Source organism: Trichomycterus rosablanca, chromosome 18 (genome assembly GCF_030014385.1).
Source record: "Trichomycterus rosablanca isolate fTriRos1 chromosome 18, fTriRos1.hap1, whole genome shotgun sequence".
Lineage (NCBI taxonomy): Eukaryota > Metazoa > Chordata > Actinopteri > Siluriformes > Trichomycteridae > Trichomycterus > Trichomycterus rosablanca.
This window is the reverse complement of record NC_086005.1, coordinates 6,531,432-6,553,885: the sequence shown is the minus strand read 5'-3', so window position 1 is coordinate 6,553,885 and position 22,454 is coordinate 6,531,432. Positions and strand designations below refer to the sequence as shown.

The following is a 22,454-nucleotide window of genomic DNA, read 5'->3' as shown; positions in this document are numbered from 1 at the left end:
TCACCACAATGTGAGAGTATAAACTAGACACTGACGATTAATCAGGATAATCAGGCACACTCACCACAAAGAGTATGGACATCCATCCATCATCCATAGTTCGTCTACAATGCATCCTGGTGCCATGTTTTCGGGTGGGTAAATCATGCACACATGATTCTTGGCAGCCCAATAACCCATTGGCTCTTCGTGGCTTGTCCCTCCTTGGACCAATGTCAGTGGGGACTTACCATGACTGCCAGTGAACACCCCTTGCTGTTATGGAAATAATTCAACCCAGTGGTTTGGTCATAATAATTAAGTCCTTATCAAAGTCACTCAGGTCTTTATACAGCCCATTTCTGCAGCAGTCAACATGTAAACTATGAGAACCTACAATCGTGGTTGTAGGGTCCTGATGGTTTGGCTTTTCTCTTTCTGTCTCTCTCTCGATGTGTGTATATATACACTGATCAGCCATAACATTAAAACCACCTCCTTGTTTCTACACTCACTGTCCATTTTATCAGCTCCACTTACCATAGAAGCACTTTGTAGTTCTACAATTACTGACTGTAGTCCATCTGTTTCTCTACATACTTTTTTAGCCAGCTTTCACCCTGTTCTTCAATGGTCAGGACCTCCACATGACCACTACAGAACAGGTATTATTTAGGTGGTGGATGATTCTCAGCCCTGCAGTGACACTGACATGAGTGGATCAGACACAGTAGCGCTGCTGGATTTTCTAAATACAGTGTCCACTCACTGTCCACTCTATTAGACACTCCTACTAAGATGGTCCACCTTGTAGATGTAAAGTCAGAGACGATCGCTCATCTATTGCTGCTGCTTGAGTTGGCCATCTTCTAGACCTTCATCAGTGGTCACAGGACACTGCCCATGGGGTGCTGTTGGCTGGATATTTTTGGTTGGTGGACTATTCTCAGTCCAGCAGGTACAGTGAGGTGTTTAAAAACTCCAGCAGCGCTGCTGTCTTATCCACTCACACCAGCACAACACACACTAACACACCACCACCATGTCAGTGTCACTGCAGTGCTGAGAATGATCAACCACCTAAATAATACCTGCTCTGTGGTGGTCCTGGGAGAGTCCTGACCATTATAGAACAGGGTGAAAGCAGGCTAACAAAGTGCTTCTATATGTTAAGTGGAGCTGATAAAATGGACAATGTGTGTAGGTGGTTTTAATGTTATGGTTGATCGGTGTATATTTTTTAATAGAGTTCCTAGGTGAAGCATGGCTACAAAGACACTTCCAGCTGGTCAGCACATTTTCCCCTGACCTCCTGCTGCCCACACAGGACAGATTAAACTGAGTCGCAGTCAGCCGTAGCATCTCAGTAATAAAAAGCAACTCCTGGGTGCATGAAAATCGTAGGGAGTGCACAAGATAAGTTACCTCTATTTTTTAGTCCTTTGTACTAAAGCATGTTTTTCCTCCAACATGGAGCCTAACATCAAACTAAAATTAAAACCATCAGTCCAGCGCTGGACACTGTATTACGATCCTCGGAGCTGACTTAATATGTAATGATATAAACAAGTGCAGTCATTTTCTTAGGCTTAAGCCAATAATGTAATATAACCTGGTTATATATCCAGTTATTAGATCATGGATTCTTTAGTATACTTTATATGAATTTAGTAGAATAGTTGGTACTAGCTTCAAGCCAAGTAGACAAAACTATGTGGAAAATGTTTATTGTTGATTTCACAAATTTTTTTACCCATTGTCAACAGATCTAACCTAAAATCAAGCACACGTTTACATTTTCTCCATAGACACACATTGGCAGAAGAACAGCCTCAACAGGCCACACAAACTTAAAACAGAATAATCTTTTTCCATTTGCAACATACAAAATTCTGACCTGCCTGGAAGCAATGTGCACTGGGAGGTCAAGATGTGTAAAGCCAAGCATCAGCTTGAGTGATGTATAATGAAAATGTAAATGTATAACACTGCAAAGATGAATCTGGAACTACCTGTCTGACAGCATAGCTCAATTACATTTTATTTCATTTTTATCAACCACTTTTTCCTGGACAGGGTCGAGGCAAGTCAGGTTCCACTGGGAAACACGGGACGCAACCTTGACAATACCCTGGACAGGGTGCCAATCCATGGAAGGGCTTCTACCAACTGCCCCCCCACCCCCAAGGTAGAACATGTCTGTGTAGATGCCCTGCCCACTAATAGCACTTTTGAGATTCAAACCTGCTGGTGAGCTAACGTTATTTGAACACATATTTAAAAGCATAGTCCTATTTGTAAAGTTTGGTGAGGGAAGAATAATGGTCTGGGTTATTTTGACAATTTGGTTTGGGACTCCTAGTTTTAGATGTGCTGTTTGACCCAACAGTTTGGGGAATGGTCTTTCCTCTGTAAAGAAATTAAGCTTTATAAAACCTTTAGTCACTGTATGCAGGCATGTTGTCCTTTTCTCTAAACAACATTCAGGTTGATTGGCTGTCATAAATTACTCCTACATGGGACTGGGTGAATGTTTTGCAATTGACTGCTGCAGTGTCTAACCTCTTGTAGCTGCCTATAATCCTTTTCCAAAATCGAGTGGCTCATCTCAAAAAGTGGAGAAAGTGCAGGGATGCCATGTCACATTAATGCTCATGATTTTGGAACGAGATGTTAATCAAGCATATATGGACCATTTCATTTGAATCATGAATAAACAACCACTAGCATTTCTAAGCAGAAAAATGCAAATGAGCCGAATATCGAATCAGAAATCACTAAGTGTGAACGGGGCCAAAAGCGAAGACACGATGCTTGAACGAGCTCCAACTGTGACAAGCATCGGAAGGAATACAAAATGGACACAAAGCTTCAATATTCATGTGATGAGAGTTGAAGTGAGAGACTGGAGGGAGCTAGAGCGGCACATAAAAGAAATGAAAGCTGCAGGACGTTGTTGTTAATCATCCCATAATATTGGACTCCTCTCCAAGATGTCACAGAAATGCTGAGTGTAGCGCAGCCGCTTAGTATTAGTATTCTTACACAGAGAGATTTCCAGTATGATTTACGTGATCACACTGTGCAGTTTCATGTTTCTGTGTTTCTTGTGGGTACCCACGGGCACTCAGATATTCATTCAAAGTCTTCCGGAACTGTTCATGCTCATCTTTAACCACATACAGTGGATACAAAAAGTATTCAGACCTCATATGTTTCTGCACACTTTATGCTGTGGGTTTTAAATGGATCCATTTAATCGCCCGTGATGAAGAAAAATCAAAAACTGAAATTTGTTATTCACAAAAGTATTCAGACCCTTTTGTGGGGCACTCCGAACTGAGGTTAGGTGCATCTTGATTGCTTTTATCCCTGAGATGTGTCTCACCTCAAAACTCAACTGGAGTCCGCCTGCTGCCATTTGAATGGACAGTTCAGGAAGGCACACACCTGGGTCTATAAGGGCCAATCATTTATTTTTATTTTATTAATTTTATTAGGCTTTTAACGTTACTCAAAGTCAGAGTTTTTAAGGTGAAACACAGTCATTGGCAATTTTGTATCTCCAATTTACCTTACTTGCATGTCTTTGGACTGTGCTTCAGGAGGAAACCCACGCAGACACGGGAAGAACCTGCAAACTCCACACGGAAAGAACCCGGACCGTTTTACCTGGGAATCGAACCCAGGACCTTCTTGCTGTGAGGTGACAGTGCTACCCGCCAAGCCACTGCGCCATCCTATACAGAAAGGACTCAGAAAGCTCTACCTGGGGATCAAACCCAGGACCTTCTTGCTGTGAGGCGACAGTGCTACCCACCGAGCCACCATTCCGCCCCCATCATTTATACTCCATTGTCAGGACAAAAACCAAGCCATGAAGTTCATAGAACTGTTTGTGATCAAATTGTGGCAAGGTCTAGACAGAAGACACTTGTTGAGTCAAGGTGCAACAATTGTGGTTCTTCTATAATTAAGTAAAGTATTTATTTAATGATAACATTTTAAAGGCCCTGATTAAGCTTTTCATTCTAAAATAAAATGCATAGGCAATTAAGAATGATTTACAGCCAGCTTAATTTTACAGGGGTGTCAATATTTATAGCTGGAACTTTATACGCATATACAGGGAGGGTTGGATTTTTCACTACAAATCTCAAACCTTTGCAACCACCTAAAGACCAAATAAGACCAGAGAGTGCTGACAGTCTCATGCTTTCCTCCACAGTCACCTGATCTAAACACCATGGAGGATTTTGAAGGGCACTTGAAGACAGAGGAAGCCAAGCAATCAGTAACATCACACGGTGCTCTTTGTATTATTGGGAAATCATGCTGGGATAACATGGATTATCAGATTCTGCACTAATATGTGGGATGCTTGCCAGCTGGATTGAATGCTGTAATTACATCAAATTTGGTCTACGGTTCCTCAGGTGGTGCGGCGGTCTAAAGTTTTCTTCAGGATCATTAAAGTAAGCAAGCATCCATACATCATGCTATCTTACCACTGCAGAGCTTGAGCTTTCACATTCAAATCTTAGCTATGCTACTGACCTGGCCGCGGGTCCAACAGACACAAGGAGGAAAGGTTGAATGGGGTTCCATTTGCCACTGCAACATTCGACATCAGCGTCTGGTTAAGGCATCAGCATTAATAGAAAATAATTCACTTAGGAAATAGTGTCTCTCAGTCTGGCTCTCCTCGGCCAGCACAGCAGGGTGTAAGTGTTAGAAAATGCAATAGGGAATTGGAAATGTCTAGAGTGGAAGAAATTCCAGTCATTTGGTGGAAAATGAGAAAAAAGCTCTAACAGCCGGTAGCTGTAGCTTGACTGAAACTGTATTATTCTCGTTTGAAAAGCACCAGACAAGCCACTAATTTGTAAGCCATTACTTCACACAGCGCGTACCAACACATTCAACCTGCCTTTTGCATCCTGATGAAGTATGGTTGTCTTATATTTCTTTCTTTTTTTCCGATCGGGCTATGAGTAATTCCTCCAACATTACGCTAATTATTGTTTTTACAGTCGATTTTCATGCTCAAATAACAGATTGTGCAATGTGGCGAGGGAAGCAGATTTAGCCTCCTTTCCGCTGATCCTGCAACCACTCAGCAAACCCAGAAGTGTATTATGAGGATAAAGCTCCAGGTGAGACTATTAGAGACTTTACCAACAACACATCAGCCTCTCAGCTATATGCTAATACCTCCCGGTGCCTTGTGGACTGCAATGCAAATAATGAGATAGCAAAGCAAACAATAAACTACCACCGCTTATAGCAGATGGTGAATACAAACAGAATCTGGGATTGTATTAACCAATCATTTCTGACAGCTCAATGACTCATGAGAAGAGCTCAAATCATTTGATAAATTTTTTAACCAACCACACAAACACATACAAAAACAGTACACGCCCAAAACATGTGGACACCACATTTTACACACATGTATAAAAACATTTATTGTCTGATTTACTACCTCTTTATCCACCAGGGTCACGGTGGATAAACACCCAAAGCAGGTCGCCAGCCCCACAGGGCAGACACACACCCACATTTACATTTTCGGCATTTAGCAGACGCTTTTATCCAAAGCGACTTACAGTAACTGTGACAGTATACTGTCTGAGCAATTAAGGATTGAGGGCCTTGCTCAAGGGCCCAATAGTGATAGGGCAGTGGTAGGGCTTGAACCAGCAACCTTTTGATTACTGATCCAGTACCTTTTTTTCCATCTATTTATGCATTTTCTCCCATTTTGTCCCGATTTAGCATAGTCAATCTGTCTTCCGCAGCTGGGGGATCCCTGATTGCATTCGAAGAGGGTATGTTGCTGCTCACGCCTCCTCCGACACATGCGCAGTCCTAGCGGACCCCTTCTTTTCGCCCATGCACTCTGCATAGGTGCCTCTATCTGCTAACCAGGGTCCTTACACAGCGTTTGAAGACCCCACCCACATGGTCCGTTCATCCTGCCCCCTAGCAGACACGGCAGCCAATCAGTGTTTGCTGCAGGCACTGCTAATTATACCCGCTATATGGTGCCCAGCCGACACCAAGTTATGAACCGTGGAGTTCAGAATCTCGGCTTATCCCGCTGCGCCACCTGGGCGCCTCTGATCCAGTACCTTAAGCGCTAGACTACAGCTACCGACATTCATGGCAACTTTGTAGGTATCTACAATTTGCCTAACTACTGTATGTATTTGGGCTTGTGGAAAGAAAACTGCAGCACTTGGAGGAAACCCACACAGATGCTGGGAGAACATGCAAACTGGAATGGAAATGGAAAGGACCCCAGCCGTCTGGCCAGGGAATCGAACCCAGGCTCTTCTTGCTGTGACGCAACAGCGCTACTCACTACTCACTCTGTGGCAACAGTGTGGATAAGGTTCCTTCCTGTTTCAGCATGACTTTGGTTTGATACGTTTGGTGTGATGGAAATCCAGTGGACTGCACAGAGCCCTGACCACAACCCCTTGAGGTAAGTAAGATCTTGCACACATGCTATGCTGTCATAAATAAGGGCATCTTTGCTTTCATCCTTCGTAGCTACCGGTTTCACAGATCTTATGCAGCAGTTGTTTAATTCCTCTTTTTTACCCTGTTTCTCCCTGATATTCAGTAAGTAATCTCATAGAGTTAAGAACCTTTAAGCAGATACAAGTTCTACATTAACATTCTGTCCTCAGTGGTAAAAACATTTTATCTTGTGATACTGTCGTCTGCTGATGTTGAGTGGAAACACAAATGTTGTCATGGTAACCAATATTTTAAGTAAGTAAAATGACCTTGCTGTCATGTTCAGTGAAAGAAATTTGAAAATTGATGAACACTTGCCAAAGTTATGGGCAAAGGTACAAAAATCAATTTTTCCACTGAGAGCGTACCTTTCCCTGCACACATACAGTTTTTCTACTGGATTTATGTGAGTAAGCAGATTACTAGATTACAGTGAGAAGATTCATTTTCATGTCTGGTGCTGGTTGTTACCTGTGCTTGGGCCTCCATACGAGCATACTGAAGCAGCATGGGCTCCCCAAACTTCTGCTGATAGTCTCTCTGACAGCGTTCAGCCAGAGCGGGTTCATTAGGCAGGAAGCTGCTAGCCCAGACCTGAGGAATGACAGAAGGAACATCACCTAGAGGCAGTGTGGTTAGCTTTATTGATCTAGAACCTTTACCACATAGACAGGATCTTGAATTTAGCACAGACGAAAAACTGGAAGCTGTGGTTTCCCACAATAACAAATAATGATATGCTTACTCTGCTCGCCTGTCAGAAAAGATAACTGCAGCGATGGCAAAGCCTTTTACATACATTTGCAAAAGGAGAAAGAAGACAGTGCGGAGCAAAGGAAGTCCAAGTTGTATTCAATAAAAGTCAGATTGAATTAAAACTTTTCGAGATGGCAGCTTTTCCATTACTAGTGCAGATAAAAAAAATAAAATAGCAGAGTTTATTAACAGACAATGATTTATGCCTAGCTTTAAATTACCAAAACTGGTTTTATATGGTATCCTAAGTAATGAAGTACTGAATAACTGTAGCCTATGGTTTATACTTCTCAAACTTTTCATTTTGTACCCACCACATCCTTGTCCAGCCAATCCACAACAGGTCAACACACACACACACACACACACACACACACTTCCACCATCATTCATATTTGAAATGTTTTTGTTATGTATAGAAAATGCAAGCAGGCATGGTAATAACATGATAAACCTTTTGCCAACATGGCAAGGATCAAACCCAGGTCCCCAGCACACCTGTCACTGTGTGGCACCCAATCTAACAGCTTGAAAAGTTAAGTACAGGTTGCTATCATGGCCAATGTTTCATTTAATTATTTTCCAAAACACATGTGGAGCAAACCAGTGGCAGAAAACCAGTAAATTCGGTTAATTTCTTCCAAAGATTAAGCCAGAGGTGCGTCAGAAGCTTGCAGCTAGTTACCAAAAGCTGATCAAGGTACATACAATACAGGAAAAAACTGTTATACATACAGGTGTATAAAGTAAATAATATAGAAATAAATAAAGACCTACATAGAGTGAAAGAATGAATTAAAACCTTGATTGTTAGCCAGACCTTCTCTTTTACCTGGATAGGCTTAAAGTCTAACAGACACAATGCAAAACATGACTCCAGTGGCCCGCACAAGAGCCCTGACCGCAACCCCACTGAACATATTGTATATGAACTGTTTTGTTGATTGAAGGCTGGACGTTTTGGTCCAACATTAGCGTCTGACCTCCAAATTAATGCACAGGATTTATAAACAGGATGTCAAACGAGCTCAAGGTGAACAAGCAAAGCACCTGCCACGATTAAGCACTCGGGACTCACTCATTAGAAATGAGGTTTAAACCTCAATAAACTGTTAATTCCACTTAATAGTACTGGTCTCACTTAACAGACTGTCAGAAAGGCTGCCCAGTTTCCTTCAGAGCCACATTTGGAGTGGATAATGCTTGTAAATGTTTTCTGTTTAATCTATTTTCAACTAAAATGAGCCAACGCTTCCAACTATCACAGCTTCAAATGAGGCTGTCCGCCACAAGGATATATTCATTAGAATTTAAGCACCGTAATAAACTGGCCATCTGGTTTCCAGGATAGCTGAATGACTGCAGCATAACAAGGAGACATTAAAGACAGGAAAAATATGACTCCTTATACTGATGATAAACCCTTGTGCATTAAACTCGTCAGGAGAAAATTCTACAGATAATTTAGAACTGATTCACTGAGGCTACATGATTTACCCTTAACAAAAAATAATGTAGCTCCCAGGTATATTGTTTACATTTCAACCTGTCTCTTAGTCTAAGCCTAGAGGGAGTAGTAGAAAAAGCTAAAATAACTGTATAATAAAAGAACCTGACCTCTTTAAAAGTAAGAGCAAATCAAAGAATGCATGTCATTTTCCTTGCTGGATTAAAGTACACACAGAGCAGCCAAGACCTGATGTGTCCCAAACACCACACAGCTTGCTAAATTGTCTGCTATTTCTTAATTATTTCTTGTCAATCAAAAGGTTGTGGATTTAAATGCCTTGAGGAAGGTCCTTGACCATCTCGGCTTCAGGGGCGATGTGTAAAGGCATTTAATTGGATAAGGTTAGCATTTTGGGTGCACTGTATAGTAAATACCAGCTAAAGCAGTGCCTCACCTCAGCTTTGTATGTAGCCTTAAACGATGGGTTTTGGATGGTTTGGATTTTACAAACAGTAACAGTCCTCATACTTGTAGGTTTTTTTAATTATTTTGTAGTTGGTTTGACTACTTATTCCTTTATATTTTTATTACTGTCAGGCAGGGGCGGCACGATCACTCAGTGGGTAGCACTGTTGAGCAATAAGGTCCTGGGTTTGATTCCCAGTTGGAGCAGTCCGGGTTCTTTCTGTGTGGAGTTTGCATGTTCTCCCCATGTCTGCATGGGTTTGCTCAGGGAGCTCCGGTTTTCTCCCACAGTCCAAAGACGTGCAAGTGAGGTTGAGATACAATTGGAGATACAAAATTGTCCATGACTGTGTTTGACATTAAAAGACTAGAACTGATGAATGACTGTGTAACCAGTAACTACCTGTCCTGTCATGAATGTAACCAAAGTGTGTAAAACATGACGTTAAAATCCCAATAAACAAATAAATAAACAAACAAATAAATAAATAAATAAATATTACTGTCAGGCTGAGTAATGTATTAAAGCTCAGCTAATACACAGCCATATTTAAGAATTTTGGAGCAACGTAAAGCACAGCCAGTTGAGAGGTCAACACAAATGAGCAGTTACTTAACTACTGGTTAAGATGCTAATTTGCAGGTCAACATTCAAGGAATTGCATTCCTGTGGATTCCAGTGAAAATAATGCAAATTTGTGCACAGTGTTTTACACTCAAAAATCTACTGTGAGCAAATTTTAAACTGCATCCTGGACCATGGTGGATTTAAACCATCATGCTATTCTGAGCATACGTTTAGAAAGACGCTGATTATAACAATTCACAAATCAAAGGCTATTTTGTAAGAACATAGTCATACATAACTCTCTGATTTCCTTTTTTTTATTTTGTGGAATAAAGGTTAACCATATTTTTACTTACTTACCTGGAAGTCTAAAAGAACCCAAGTCAAACATTGTTACAATTATGAGTTGAATGATTTACTTCCTTTCTGACAAGTCTTTGTGAATTTAGCTCTGTGGTAAATATCTGCCTCCATCCAAAAAGTTACTGAGTTCGATGACTGTTTTTAAGTGCAGGGGTGCAAGTGATGCAACTAAAAGACATTGCAGGTCTGGATAATGACATAAAATGTAATAAAAGCTGGCAGGTCCAATCTTTACTTAATCTAATTTAAAGCAACAGCCGTGCAGAACTCTTTCCCCCCCCTTTCTATACACGCTAATCACCATTCCTGAGAGACGTGTAGGTTTCAGTTACAGTCGGAACCACTCCGGCTCGCTCTTTTAGTCACATTCAGAGCTTCTAAATGTACAGACTATTGAAGCGTCTGTGTTTGACTGGTTCTGCCATCTTAAAATGATGGTTGAGCCATGCGCGCCGCTGCTTGATTATGACATTTCCATGTCGTAGCGGCTCTTTGACGGCACAAATTACAGTCTGCCCAAAGGAATTTAACCCTGTACATGTAAGATGCCACTGTTATAAGTATTAAGTATCATGTGACCAAGCTAAAGAGTAAAACCAAATGGAGGACTAGGGTTACGTATACAGTGTCTTAAAGTATGCAGCCTAAACTATTCTCATATTTAATTGCCTAGCAACCCTATTTTTTTCTCTTGATTAATAAAACAGTGTGCAGTTTGTTTTAATAAGTTACATTCCTTTTAAAAACAGATTCTGCAAAGTAGATTCAGATTTAATATTGCATCCATGTTGCATCAAGAGTCACACAGTCAATCCATACTACGAATGTCTCAGTGGTGTTGCATATACCCTACTGACTGTGAGTACTCAGGAGAACCAGAATCCTTTTATAGTGGTAATACTCATTCACAACGATTTTTCAGTCATAAAAACAGACAAGTGCATCAACTTAAGCCAGTGGGACTGTGACAATTATTGTATAACCACCAGTGCTACTTCTGAAATGTATTTATTTGAAATAATTTAGAATCACACTACTGTCTGTGGCTGTATCTCCAATCTCACTTCATTTACCATTAAGTAAGCTACATTTATTCTATGTAGAGTGCAATAAAAGTGGGCACAAATCAGCTCTGTCATCCGGCTAGGCTTGGTGGCCACATGAACAACGATTGGCTGTTGTTCAGGGTGGGATGAGCCGGACCAGGGATCCTCATAACTGATGCAATTATGACCTCTGCTGGCTGATTGATGGCACCTGCGCAGAGTTGGAGAATAATGCTGATCAGGGTGTGGCTCTCTGTGCACAAGGCTGATCTGCATATAAACTCACCTGGTGCAGGTGAAAAGAGGCAGTCGGTACTGCACACGTGTCGGAGGGGGCGTGTGTCAGTTGCTAGGCTCTTTAGTCAGCAGTGGAGGGTTGTATCAGTAGAGGTGAAGCGTAACGCAGTCAGGGTAATTGGATACGACTAGATTAGCGAGAAAATTCAGAGAAAAAAAGTGGGCACAAATAGTCTTCTTTTTTATTTTAGCAAGTATCCACAAAGGTTTATCTAAACATGCTATCAACAGAGACACAAATAACACAATTAATAAAGTCTATATGTTTATTTTTTTAAAGATAGCACTATTATTTATGCTATGGAACTTATTCCAAACAGTAACAAATCAGACATCCTGTCACCAGGGATGACATGGTGATAATAAAAAAATAACAGAACAACAAAAAACATCTGCAATTAATTATTCATTTAGGGTTAATTTAGTTACCCACCAAACATTTACTCAGCAAATATTACTTACAACATAAATATATATATATACATATGTATATATATATATATATACACTGTATATATATATATATATATATATATATATAAAATGCAATACATCTGGAACCATACAGCACTTGTCCATATTTATGCTGCTTTTTGAGGCCAAGTGCCAAAACTTCTGTGAATTCCTTAAAATGAATTACGGAAAGTAGACGACTCATTACTAGAGGGTCACGTCTCAAATCACCTCATTTTTTAGCGTGTGATTTCTACAGGCCAGCTTAGCAAGTGGCCAATAAATACATTAAAAGCAGATGAACTTCAGAAGGATTACCACAGTCTGAGGCAAAGCCGTTCCAGAACATAAATCACGGATGGAATGATTTTTTTTTTTTTTAAGTCTCTGTTTTCAGAGACTATACAAGATTAGCTGTGGTTGGCTAGTAGTTAGAATTTTCTTCAAACCTCAGTTTAGACTTTGCCAATGCCTACTAACCCAATAACTAAATCTCATCATCCCATTATAGCAAGAAATTCAGGACAAAAGACTTGGCACAGGTTTTTTCAAGATACGTAAAGCCAGATTTCTTTACAGCTTGTGCAGTATACAAAGTAAGAGAATTGTCTTACTTTGCTGGAGGCGCTATGTGCTCCTGTCCATACACAAGCATGCAGAAGCCTGAGATTGGTTTGCATCATATGATTGATAATGAAGACAGCAACATGTTCCCTATCACTGCAATCAAACAGACATTCACAGAACTATTTCCCAGCTTACATCAACAGATAGCATGTGACATTGTCAGGGCTCAACAGTGCTCATGGGTCCAACAGTGGCATCATGTAGCCTTTTCTGACCAAAAAACTCTGGATCTCGAACTGGTTCCATTCAGGCTTCTTGGAACCTTGGTGCTGTTTAGAGAACTGGCCCACATTTGCACCAGTTTTTGTTGAAACCAAGAATGCGTCATTAACAAAGGGCGCTGGACAGTGCACAAACAGTAGTAACAAGCTGGTTGAGCATTTGTACTGTTGTTACACAACAGTGGTTTCTGCCTGGAACAAACATTCCTGGGTTGGAACCAATTTAATTTTGGTGAATATGTGCCGAAAATTAAGTTCACAAATTAGAATGCTTTCTGTTCCACGTGGGTCAAAAAAGGCTTTTGGTGGTGGTGGCACTTGAACCAACTGAGCTACCACTGCCCCTAATTAAAAAACGTGAAAAGAATTAAATAGTTAAAGTGTCTTCCCACTGCAATCACACTGTCGCCTTTAAAACACAAGTTGCTTTAATTATGCGTAGCCACTGACAGCACAAGTCTCTCTGTGGTTGACAAAGTTCACCCAGGTACCCATTTACGCTGAGCTCATGCATTAAACATTAAGTCCAAGTACAAAAGAAAATAAATAAAAAAATAACAATGTCCCCATTAAATGAATTATCTGGGAACAAATTAAAGACAGTCCTATTGTGGCTAAAACGTAGCTCTCCCAATCTTTCCCATCTTGATCTATTTTTTAAGGCTAATCTCGGCCGCGCAGAACCAGCCTGGCTGTCCGAGATTGAAAGGCAGGACGACGCAGTGGTGCCATGGCCAGCTCCTCAGTATTCCAGCCACTGATTTGAATGTCAGCAGTGATAAAGGAGGCATCTGGAACGAGGGTTCGGAAGGGATGGGGAGGGCGAAGTGTAGAAAAAAAAGGCATGAGGAGCTAACTGCAGACTTTTCGTCTCTATGCCCTGGAGACCATGTCAGATTTAAATCCAGCACACAGCAGTTTATCAAAAATACACCAAAAAAGGAATCTCAGGAAGTCTTGTCTGGCCTGTCATTAAATCGGACCTGGCATTAATGGCATCGGAGATGGACAAACTGTGATGGTATGCTATTTTTTTTTTCAATTTTTGCCTGCAGGTGAGGATGGGAAAACAGGCTCGTACATGTTTTACATTTTTCCTGCTGACGGTTTAGATGATTGACAGTTTTTCTTGCTGCACGCACCATCCTATTTAATTCTTGCTCACTTCGGAGCAGACTAGGTGCCACAGATTGACTTTCCATCTAAAAAGCAATCAGCGTAAGTTTGCCCAGAGAATGTCAATCATATATCCAGTCTTCCCTTTTCTTTTAAATGTTTATATACAACCTCATACATTTATATGAAGTGAACCTAAAAGCCATTTTGGCAGGCGATGAAAAATATCACCTCATATTTATTCCCTCTGTAATAAATCTATATTTTATTACACCGAATGAGACGGCAGTTTTGTAAACCACTGTTTAGAGTAAACACGTAGGAAGTCTGATGTAACGTGGCCCAGCTGCTCAATGAGTTCGGCAGTGAGCCATGTTGGAGTCGTGCCCATTCGCAATGGCACTTTTTGCCTGCAGATGGGGCACGGAGACGCAGATGTCTGGTGTTTTGGTTCTTTTAAATTGACAGTTATCTACGCCTTGTTAGTGTCAGTTCGCTCCAGATGGAGGTCTTACTATATAGCACTGGTTTCTCTTTCACAGATTTGCCAGATCATCTGTCTGGTAAACCTGCTTTTCTCTGGAATTATGATGCCGGGCGTGGTCCAGTCCGGTTTACTGCCCTTAGCTCTTGACAGCCCTGATGCTAGAGCGGACCCTACCTGTAAATCCACAGTATGCATGAGCTGCGCCATTTGGTGAGATTGGGGTGTTTAGGGTTCCTTTTCTTTCCAAAAATTGAGTTGTCGCAGATGGCTGGAGCAGCCTTTTATATTATGCCAATCAGTTCTCAGTTCTGCACTATCCCTGTTCTATCTACTTTTCCTGCTAAATGCTTTGAATGATTCTGTTATTTTGGCCACAGTCTTGTTCTACCTTGGTTCGACCATCTTGCACTCAGTTTTCTGATACCATGCTTGAAGGAATGCTGCTGCAATTCTCCCATATTCACATTTAAGAACTGGGTGCGACTTGGGTTGAGTGTGTGAGCTTGACTTACTTCACTTGTTATCAGCATGAGTTTCTTGGCTCCAGAGTAAAACTAAACAAGGAAACGTCGAACATCAAACATGTTTCGCCTCATTTAGTACAATTTGTTTAAGTGGAAAATAGTGCAAATTTGATTCTTTGTTGAACCGTTGCTTTAAAATGTGAGTAAAAAGTTATGACAGACATGATTCGCCCCCGCACATTCAGGTCAAACACTCCATCGTTTATTTATGTGCAGAGCACAAGGCATTTACCCCCAAACGATCAGACAAATGCCCCGCCAAACGGTTCTGAACTTTCTACCTGGGCCGAGGCAGACAGGTTCCACGTTTCAGCAGTTGAATGTTTTTTTCGGCGCCTTTCTGACTCGCGACCCAGCCAGTATGTCCCTTTCTGCACTCGGAGGAAATGAGCCTCTTCTCTCAACTCTCCATGGAGTCTATATTGCACTTCAAAAGCATAGTTCTCACCAGCAAATATCTACACATGGACATTTTGGAATTAAGCCTAATGCATTTTTAAGTGATTTCAGCAGACTTTTCCCAGCTCTTTTTTTAATCCAGTCTACACTTCACAGCAAGCAAGAGATGATTTCCATCTTATAGTTTTCCACCAATTAAAAACACCCTAAACAAACAGAGGAGAAACCAAAACCAAGATATTTTAAAAAGATTACCAACGCTTTCATGTTACCATCCTGAAACCCAGAAATATCCAATTCTCTTCTTTATTCTTTTAAGCATGTGTCCCAGTCTGCTTCATACCTGGATTGCTCGCCAAGCCATTTTCATCTTTAACATGCTGTCTGGGCTCCTGTTTTTCCTCTCACAAATTCACATATGAAATGAAGGGGTATGTCCAATTATGTATTAGTAAGTAATGCTCAACTTTCGAATAAAAGGGGATCTCTGTATAGTGTGATGGGTTTGCCTACAATCAGTTTTCACAGGTTCTTGAATTTTCATGCCGTATACTGTATAGTGTGCTCTTTCTCCCCACAAGCAATCTTCTCACAGGCTGTAGAAGTTTTCACCCCTACATAGTGTTCTGGCTCTGCCCACAGACCTAATCTTTACACAGAAATTGCAAAAATAGAGGAAAAAAACCCATTATGGACGAAAGAATGTGGACATCTGAAAAAGCTTGTTGGACATCCGCTTTTCAAGCAATACGCTTTAAATTTACAGCGTTTCGCCGATGCTCTTCCCAAATGTGCTTCTTCAGTAGACATTTTCTTACTGTAGTGAAAAAGACAACAGTCTAGCAACACAAATCTGCACAACCTTGTTACGGCAAAAGCATAGGGAGAAATTTTTAAAAGCATAGATAGATTTGTATGTACATGTGATTTAATTTAAGTGCTTAGTAATGAGGGGCTTCCGAACAGACAGGGAGGTTCATTCCACCACCCTGTGAACTATTGCAGCGAACAGCCTTGACACCTGTCTTTGATGAGTTTTAATTGGTGGACCAAGACGAGCTTGACTTGTGGCTTGAAGAGTGCATGGTACAGAGAAGGGTTTGAAACTTCTCTAAAGTAAGTTAAGGCTGGTCCATTTTTGGCAAGCATTGTTTATTTAAATTGAATGCAGGAAACTACAGGTAGCCAGTGATGGGAGGACAGCAGTGGGGTGATGTGGCAGGGAATAGGTTGCTTGAGAACCCGATGGGCAGCTGCATTTTGAATTGGTTGCAGGAGTTTGATAGTACAGTAGACACAGGAACACCTGCCAGGATGGAGTATTCCAGCCTTAAAATGGCAAGTGACTGGACAAGAATCTGAGTGGCTTTCATAGACAGAAATGGCTAAATATTTCTGATGTTTTAGAGGAACCAGCATGATCTTGTCATGTTAGCAACATTAGCTGAGCAGGGCAGCTGGCCAACGGCAAGGTTTTGTACATTATCAGATGGATTGATCTGAGTCACAGAGAGAAATGAGTGGGTCTTGGCATGGAGACACATATATCAGAGCAGTCTTAATAAAGTTACATTTCAGGTGATGAGCTGACATCCTTAATGAGACACCACCAGACATATTAATATGTGAGGTGAGTGAGCGGAGTCTGAATGAGGGAATGACAGGATGAGCTGAGTATCACCAGTATAAAAATAGTAAGAGAAACCATGGGAACCTTACAAAAAATAGGCTGTTAATGAAAAACAGAAGAGGACCAAGTACTGAGCCATGTGGGACTCCTGTTAAAAATCAGCATGAAGGGGATGCAGATTTCCTCCATGACATCTGGTAAGAACGCCCTCACAGGTAGGAATCCATCCACTACCATACTGTATTGAAGGCTGCAGATATGTCAAAGAGATTAGCATTAACTTAGAGTTGCCACCCTCCCCATTGCTGTGATAACAGCCTCCACTACACTGTTGGAGGTTGTGCACATTGATTCATAACAACATTGACACGGTCAGGCACTGATGCTGGACTAGAAGGTCTGGCTTGAAATCAGTGTTTCAAATCATTCAAAAAGTGTTCAACAGGGTTAAGGTCAGGGCTCTGTGCTGTCCATCGGAGTTCCTTTACATCAAACTTATCAAACCATATTTTTATGGTTCTCACTTGTGCCCAGTGGCTCAGTCATGGCTGGACCAGGAAACTGTCCAAACAGTTGTCAGAAAATTTTGTTATACACATTTGCAATAAGAATGACTAAACACTTACACTTTATATTTATTAGGGGTGTCCACATACTTTTGGTCATATAGTGTTTTTCTTTATTTGTAAGAGCTCCAATCAATGTAACATACAAAGAAATATGACTGTGTGACTTTAAGGTTAGCGGTTCATCCAGAAAATCCAAAACAAAGTTTTTCAAGTTTTCCCAAAAGGAAAAAAAGACCAATACTTGCATAAGACGACAGATGTGCCCGGGGCAACGTCTGTGACTATATGAAACTGTAAAGAGATGGCAGCATGGTTCTATATGATAAGAAACGTGTGGGGGATAAAGCAAGAGCAGGATAAAGATGGAGCTATATCAGCACAGACATCCTGATGCAAACTTGGTCTCTTTCCATCTTTCTTCCTTTGTTCCTGACTCGTTGTCACCACCTCTGCCTCCCCTTCGTATTCTCTGTCTCTTCCTGAGGCGCTCCGTGCCTCCCGAGCTCAAGTCAATCTGACTGAGCGGCAAGAGGGCACATGGAGACAGAGTCAGCAACCTCCACTCATGTACTGAGAGCCAAAATACACACAGGCGCTATCTCTCGGTACAGAAGAGCATGCAGGGTGGAAGATCTGTCTACTATATTTAGCTCGGCTCATTGATAGGAGCGACAGGAACCAGCGGTATACGGCTGCCAGGTATAGCCTGAGACCAAAGCGATCTGGACTTGACGTTGAGACTTAAAGCCAGCCGGCCTGGGAGGTAATGTGTAGTGAGCCATTGAGAGATCATGATGTATTGATTATCTGTTGCCAGGGAAACCCAATCACAAAATATGGAAGGTTAAGTAGACTAAGGAGGATCAGGGGAACGGGAATGAGCACATGTTGGAAGAGTTACAGTATTTGTAGTAAACATTTCCACATCCAAATATTATAATCTAATTTTGCATTTGCCCCTTTGTCCTCTCAATTTGTCGAGTCCAATTTCGTGATTGAAACTTCCTCCACCAGTGCAGACGCCTGCCCTGACTGAAGAAAGGTGCAAACATTCATGTGCAGTCACTAACCACTAGGCTGTTAAAGCTTCTTTTTACCTTCTAGTCTCACAAAAGTATCACATATAGTCACAAACTGACATTTTTAAATAAGACATCTCTAGTTCAGGTGCCTAGATCAGCTAGCAGCAATAAAAAAAACCTATTCGACCGACCCTTCCTATGGCACAGCCAACTGTGACTTAGCATCAATCACATGAAAATTGCTTCTTTTAAATAAAACAATGCAGTCAGAATATTGTGTAATTTTTCAATATTTGATTAGTATTTTTAATCAAAAAATGGTTCCACCGGGAAACACTGGAATCAAAGCTAAACTCATAGATGTCACCCATTGAGAAGGACTGAAACACCTCTGGGAGAACTGAATCAAATGGTAAGTCTGATTTTAAGTTTGAACATTCACTTTAGAAACTTGGTGGCTGGCCTTGTGGGACTAGTTCCAGTGTGGACTGTGCCTCTCTGAACAAATCGAGGTCCTTAAAGACATGGTTGACAGGTGGTGTGGAGAAGAACCAATGGCCTGCTAAGAGCTGTGAAATCAACCCCAGTGAACACATTTATATGAATCTAAATGTTAACTTGTAGCCAGGTCTTCTCAAATACCATTAGTGCTTCAGGGATTTTTTTTTATGTCTTACTAACTACTATTTTTACCTTTTCTACAAATAACTTGTATTACTGTTTCAGTTTTTCCTGAATAGAAGTAAATTCCCATAGAGATGTTTAAATTCTGGTGAAAGGCAGCAAAGAACCAAATACATATCAGACCATGTTGTTACAAGCAGTACTGAAAGTGGTGTTTGACCATGAGCTTGTTGGACATCCTATTTTGAAATCATGGGCATTAATATAGAGTTTGGAACCCCCCCTTCTTTTACCCACCCATTATTTTGAAGCATATCTGTGTGAATCTGTGCACTTCAGTCAAAAGAGCATTTGTGAGGTCTGGCACTACAGTTGGATAAGACGCCCTGGCTTGCTATTGACATTCCAATTCACCCCAAAGGTTTTCGATGGGTTTGAGGCCGGAGCTGTAGTTCCTCCACACCAAACTTGCCAAACATGGCTTTAGCTTTGTGCACAGGGGAGTCCTGCTGGAACAGGACAAGGTATTTCCCAAATCCATTAGATTGAGTGTTCCCATTTGCCCATAAAGTGTACTTTGGGGTATGTGATGTACTAAGAAAATGAATTAACCGAGGGAAATAGCAAGACGAATCCATTTCCAGAGCCATTTTCAGTGATGGATTACAATTAGCAATTTAACTTAGGAAATGATTAGGCTTCATTTTTAGTCGGAATACATTTAACTCAATGACAGTGATTAAAATTCTAAGAGAGATTTAACGTACGAGATCGTTTGCCTGCTTTCCCACAGAGAGATATTTAAAGAGGAAAACAAGGAGATTGCTGCTGGTGCCAGAGAGAATAAACTCACTAAAAGTCCTCTAGCGCCTCCTACTGGACTCGGCGCTCACAGCACAGAAGCATGTTGTGAATGCACAGAGAGATGTTTACCCAGGATTCTCAGCACTTCAAAACAAATGCATACCTAGAGTTTGGGTATATGTTCATCAGGTATGTGAAGGCTGAATAAAAATGTTGCATCTGGTTCATTACCGTTCTCTGTACTTCAGTGGCGTAACTAGGAGCTCATGGGCCCCAGTGCAAAAAAAAATAAAAAAAAATAATAATAATAATAATAATAATAATAAAGTAATGTGCACCAATTGGGGGGTGGGGGTTGATGGGGCAGTGCAGTGGGGGGTTGAGTTAATGTCGTGGAAACCCCCCCCCCCCCCCCCACCATGGGCCCAGTGAACCTGCCCCCCGGTCATACGCCCCTGCTGTACTTTTTTATTTTCAAAATGTTCTGCTAGTTATTACTGCAAATTCATTTTACTAATACTTTTCAATATTAGATACACTATATGGCCAAAAAACAAGCTGACACCTGGAGTGTAAGCTTGTTGGATATCTAGTTCCAAACCAGGAGCATTAATATGAGGTTGCCATCCGTTGCAGATATGAGGGATCTTCAAAAAGTTTATGCACTTTTATGTTTTGGCTGGAAGGGGTGAGGGTGGGAGGAGTAGTAATTGGTCGTGTCTGAGAGATTTAGAGATGCTTATAGTCCGGATTTAGCTCCATCTGATTTTCTACCTTTCTTTGCTGATGGCATTAAAACATTGGTACAACACGGGGAAAAATGCATCGGAAGGTGACTGTAGAAAAGTGATGTAATTTGTTTTTGAAATTTCTAATGAATAGAGTTTTTAAAAGTGCGGAAACTTTTTGAAGAACCTTCATATAAACAGTCTTTATTTCTCCTGGAAGGCTAAAAGTCTTTACACAAGGTTTTGGACTGTATCTGTGAGATTTTATACCCATTTAGTCAGAACAACATTTGTAAGGTCAGATATTCATGTTGAACGAGTTGGCTGGGTTGCCATCAATGTTCCAATTCATTTGCTATCAGTGTTCCAATTCCCAAAGGGTTGAGTTTAGGGCTTTGCGCAGGTCACTGGGGTACAAACTATGCCATAATGGTCCTTGCTTTTTGCACACTGGTGCAGTCATGCTGAAACAAGTACGAGCCTTCCTCAAACTGTTGCCACAAAGTTGTATTTTCTTTGATCGATGCCCGACAGCACAGCTGAGATTCGAACGGCTAAGATTTACAAGCTTTAAAGCATCTTCAGTTGTTTTAGCTACACCCACTGCTAACAGGAGAATAAGATCAATTGTATTAAATTAAAAAAGTTATGCTCACAAACTTGTAACAAAAAATTTGTGCCCCTGTGCACAATGTGATGTTCATAAGTCAGTCAGGTGTCCACATACTTATTTAGGTGCTGCATGTTGGCACAGCTCGTAGAGTCGATGAAGCACAGCAATAATGGTCCTGAGGACCTAGGTTCAATCACTGCCTCTGGTCACCAGATACTCTTGTTTCCTACCACCTCCCAAAAACAAGCATAAGGTGGAATAGCAACCCTAATTTCCTAGATGTAAGTGTCCACATAATTTGTTTTCTGGCTAGAGGACAAAAAACAAGCACCCAAATAAAGATTTGAGTGGAGAGAAATCAGAAATTAAGAGACAAAAGGCCATTTTGTAAAGACTGAGCTTTGGCAGGTGGCCAGAGGTGCCAAGTTCATCTGCCACCCCGCTAATACACGCCTCATTTAATATAGCTACCCTACAAGCAGTTGAGTTAAAAACAAAGAGCTGTTCCAGTTAAAGCATGACAGGTAAAACAAAGAGAGACGGGTTCCATTGTGTCCACCGCTCGAACATCTTTGTCGCTCTCTTAATTGCATCTCATACAGCAGCCTATTAAAGGTGTGTTACAGATAATCAAACGTTTGTACCGGTCACATCTTAATCCTCTAAGAAAATACATTCGACATTTCTGCACCAGCTATGTGAAAGAGACGATATGCTTTAGCGCTAACTGGTAGGAAGCGAAGAAGTACAAAAGAAATACCTGACAGTGAGGATGAGGGTTCGAGCAGCCCATCATGGCTCCTTTATTCTCAAAGATCTAAAAGAATCAAAAAGAAAGAAAAACAGAAACTGGCATTTAATGACTGAATGAAGCCATGTAGCTGCCATCATCCAAGCATAATCACTGACACTGTGCACTAAAATCACACATTTACACACAAAGATACACACACCCACATACACACTCACTCGTCTGGTACATTTTTAGGTTATAGCAGTGTTGACTTTCACTTAAAAAGACATTAAAAAAATGCTTAGTTTCTCTGTACACTTTAGTGACCTCTGCTGATGGCACACTGCCCACATTGACCAATGGGGTGCTACATGCTAGTACCCACCTCATCTGATATGTGAAACTCATGAGCCGCATCTTTACCCTGGCCAGGTCAGTGGCACCCCTAA

The 22,454-nt window shown here is 41.1% G+C and overlaps 1 protein-coding gene and 1 long non-coding RNA gene across 2 annotated transcripts in view; both read right to left on the bottom strand.

The window, feature by feature from the left end:
- The window catches only part of galt (galactose-1-phosphate uridylyltransferase), a 97,664-nt gene that overhangs the window by 60,115 nt on the left and 15,095 nt on the right, over nt 1–22,454 (bottom strand). Inside the window, exons 6-7 of the mRNA XM_063014159.1 lie at nt 22,033–22,089; nt 6,982–7,104 (exon numbers count right to left, since the gene is read on the bottom strand). Coding sequence (XP_062870229.1) covers nt 6,982–7,104; nt 22,033–22,089 — 180 coding nt within the window. The remainder of the gene's footprint in view (nt 1–6,981; nt 7,105–22,032; nt 22,090–22,454) is intronic.
- Nucleotides 11,144–19,923, bottom strand: LOC134332497 (uncharacterized). Its single transcript, XR_010015256.1, has 4 exons — nt 19,895–19,923; nt 12,523–12,628; nt 11,445–11,583; nt 11,144–11,369 (listed from the first exon to the last, which is right to left on the bottom strand). It is a non-coding gene; the product is annotated as an uncharacterized LOC134332497 (long non-coding RNA).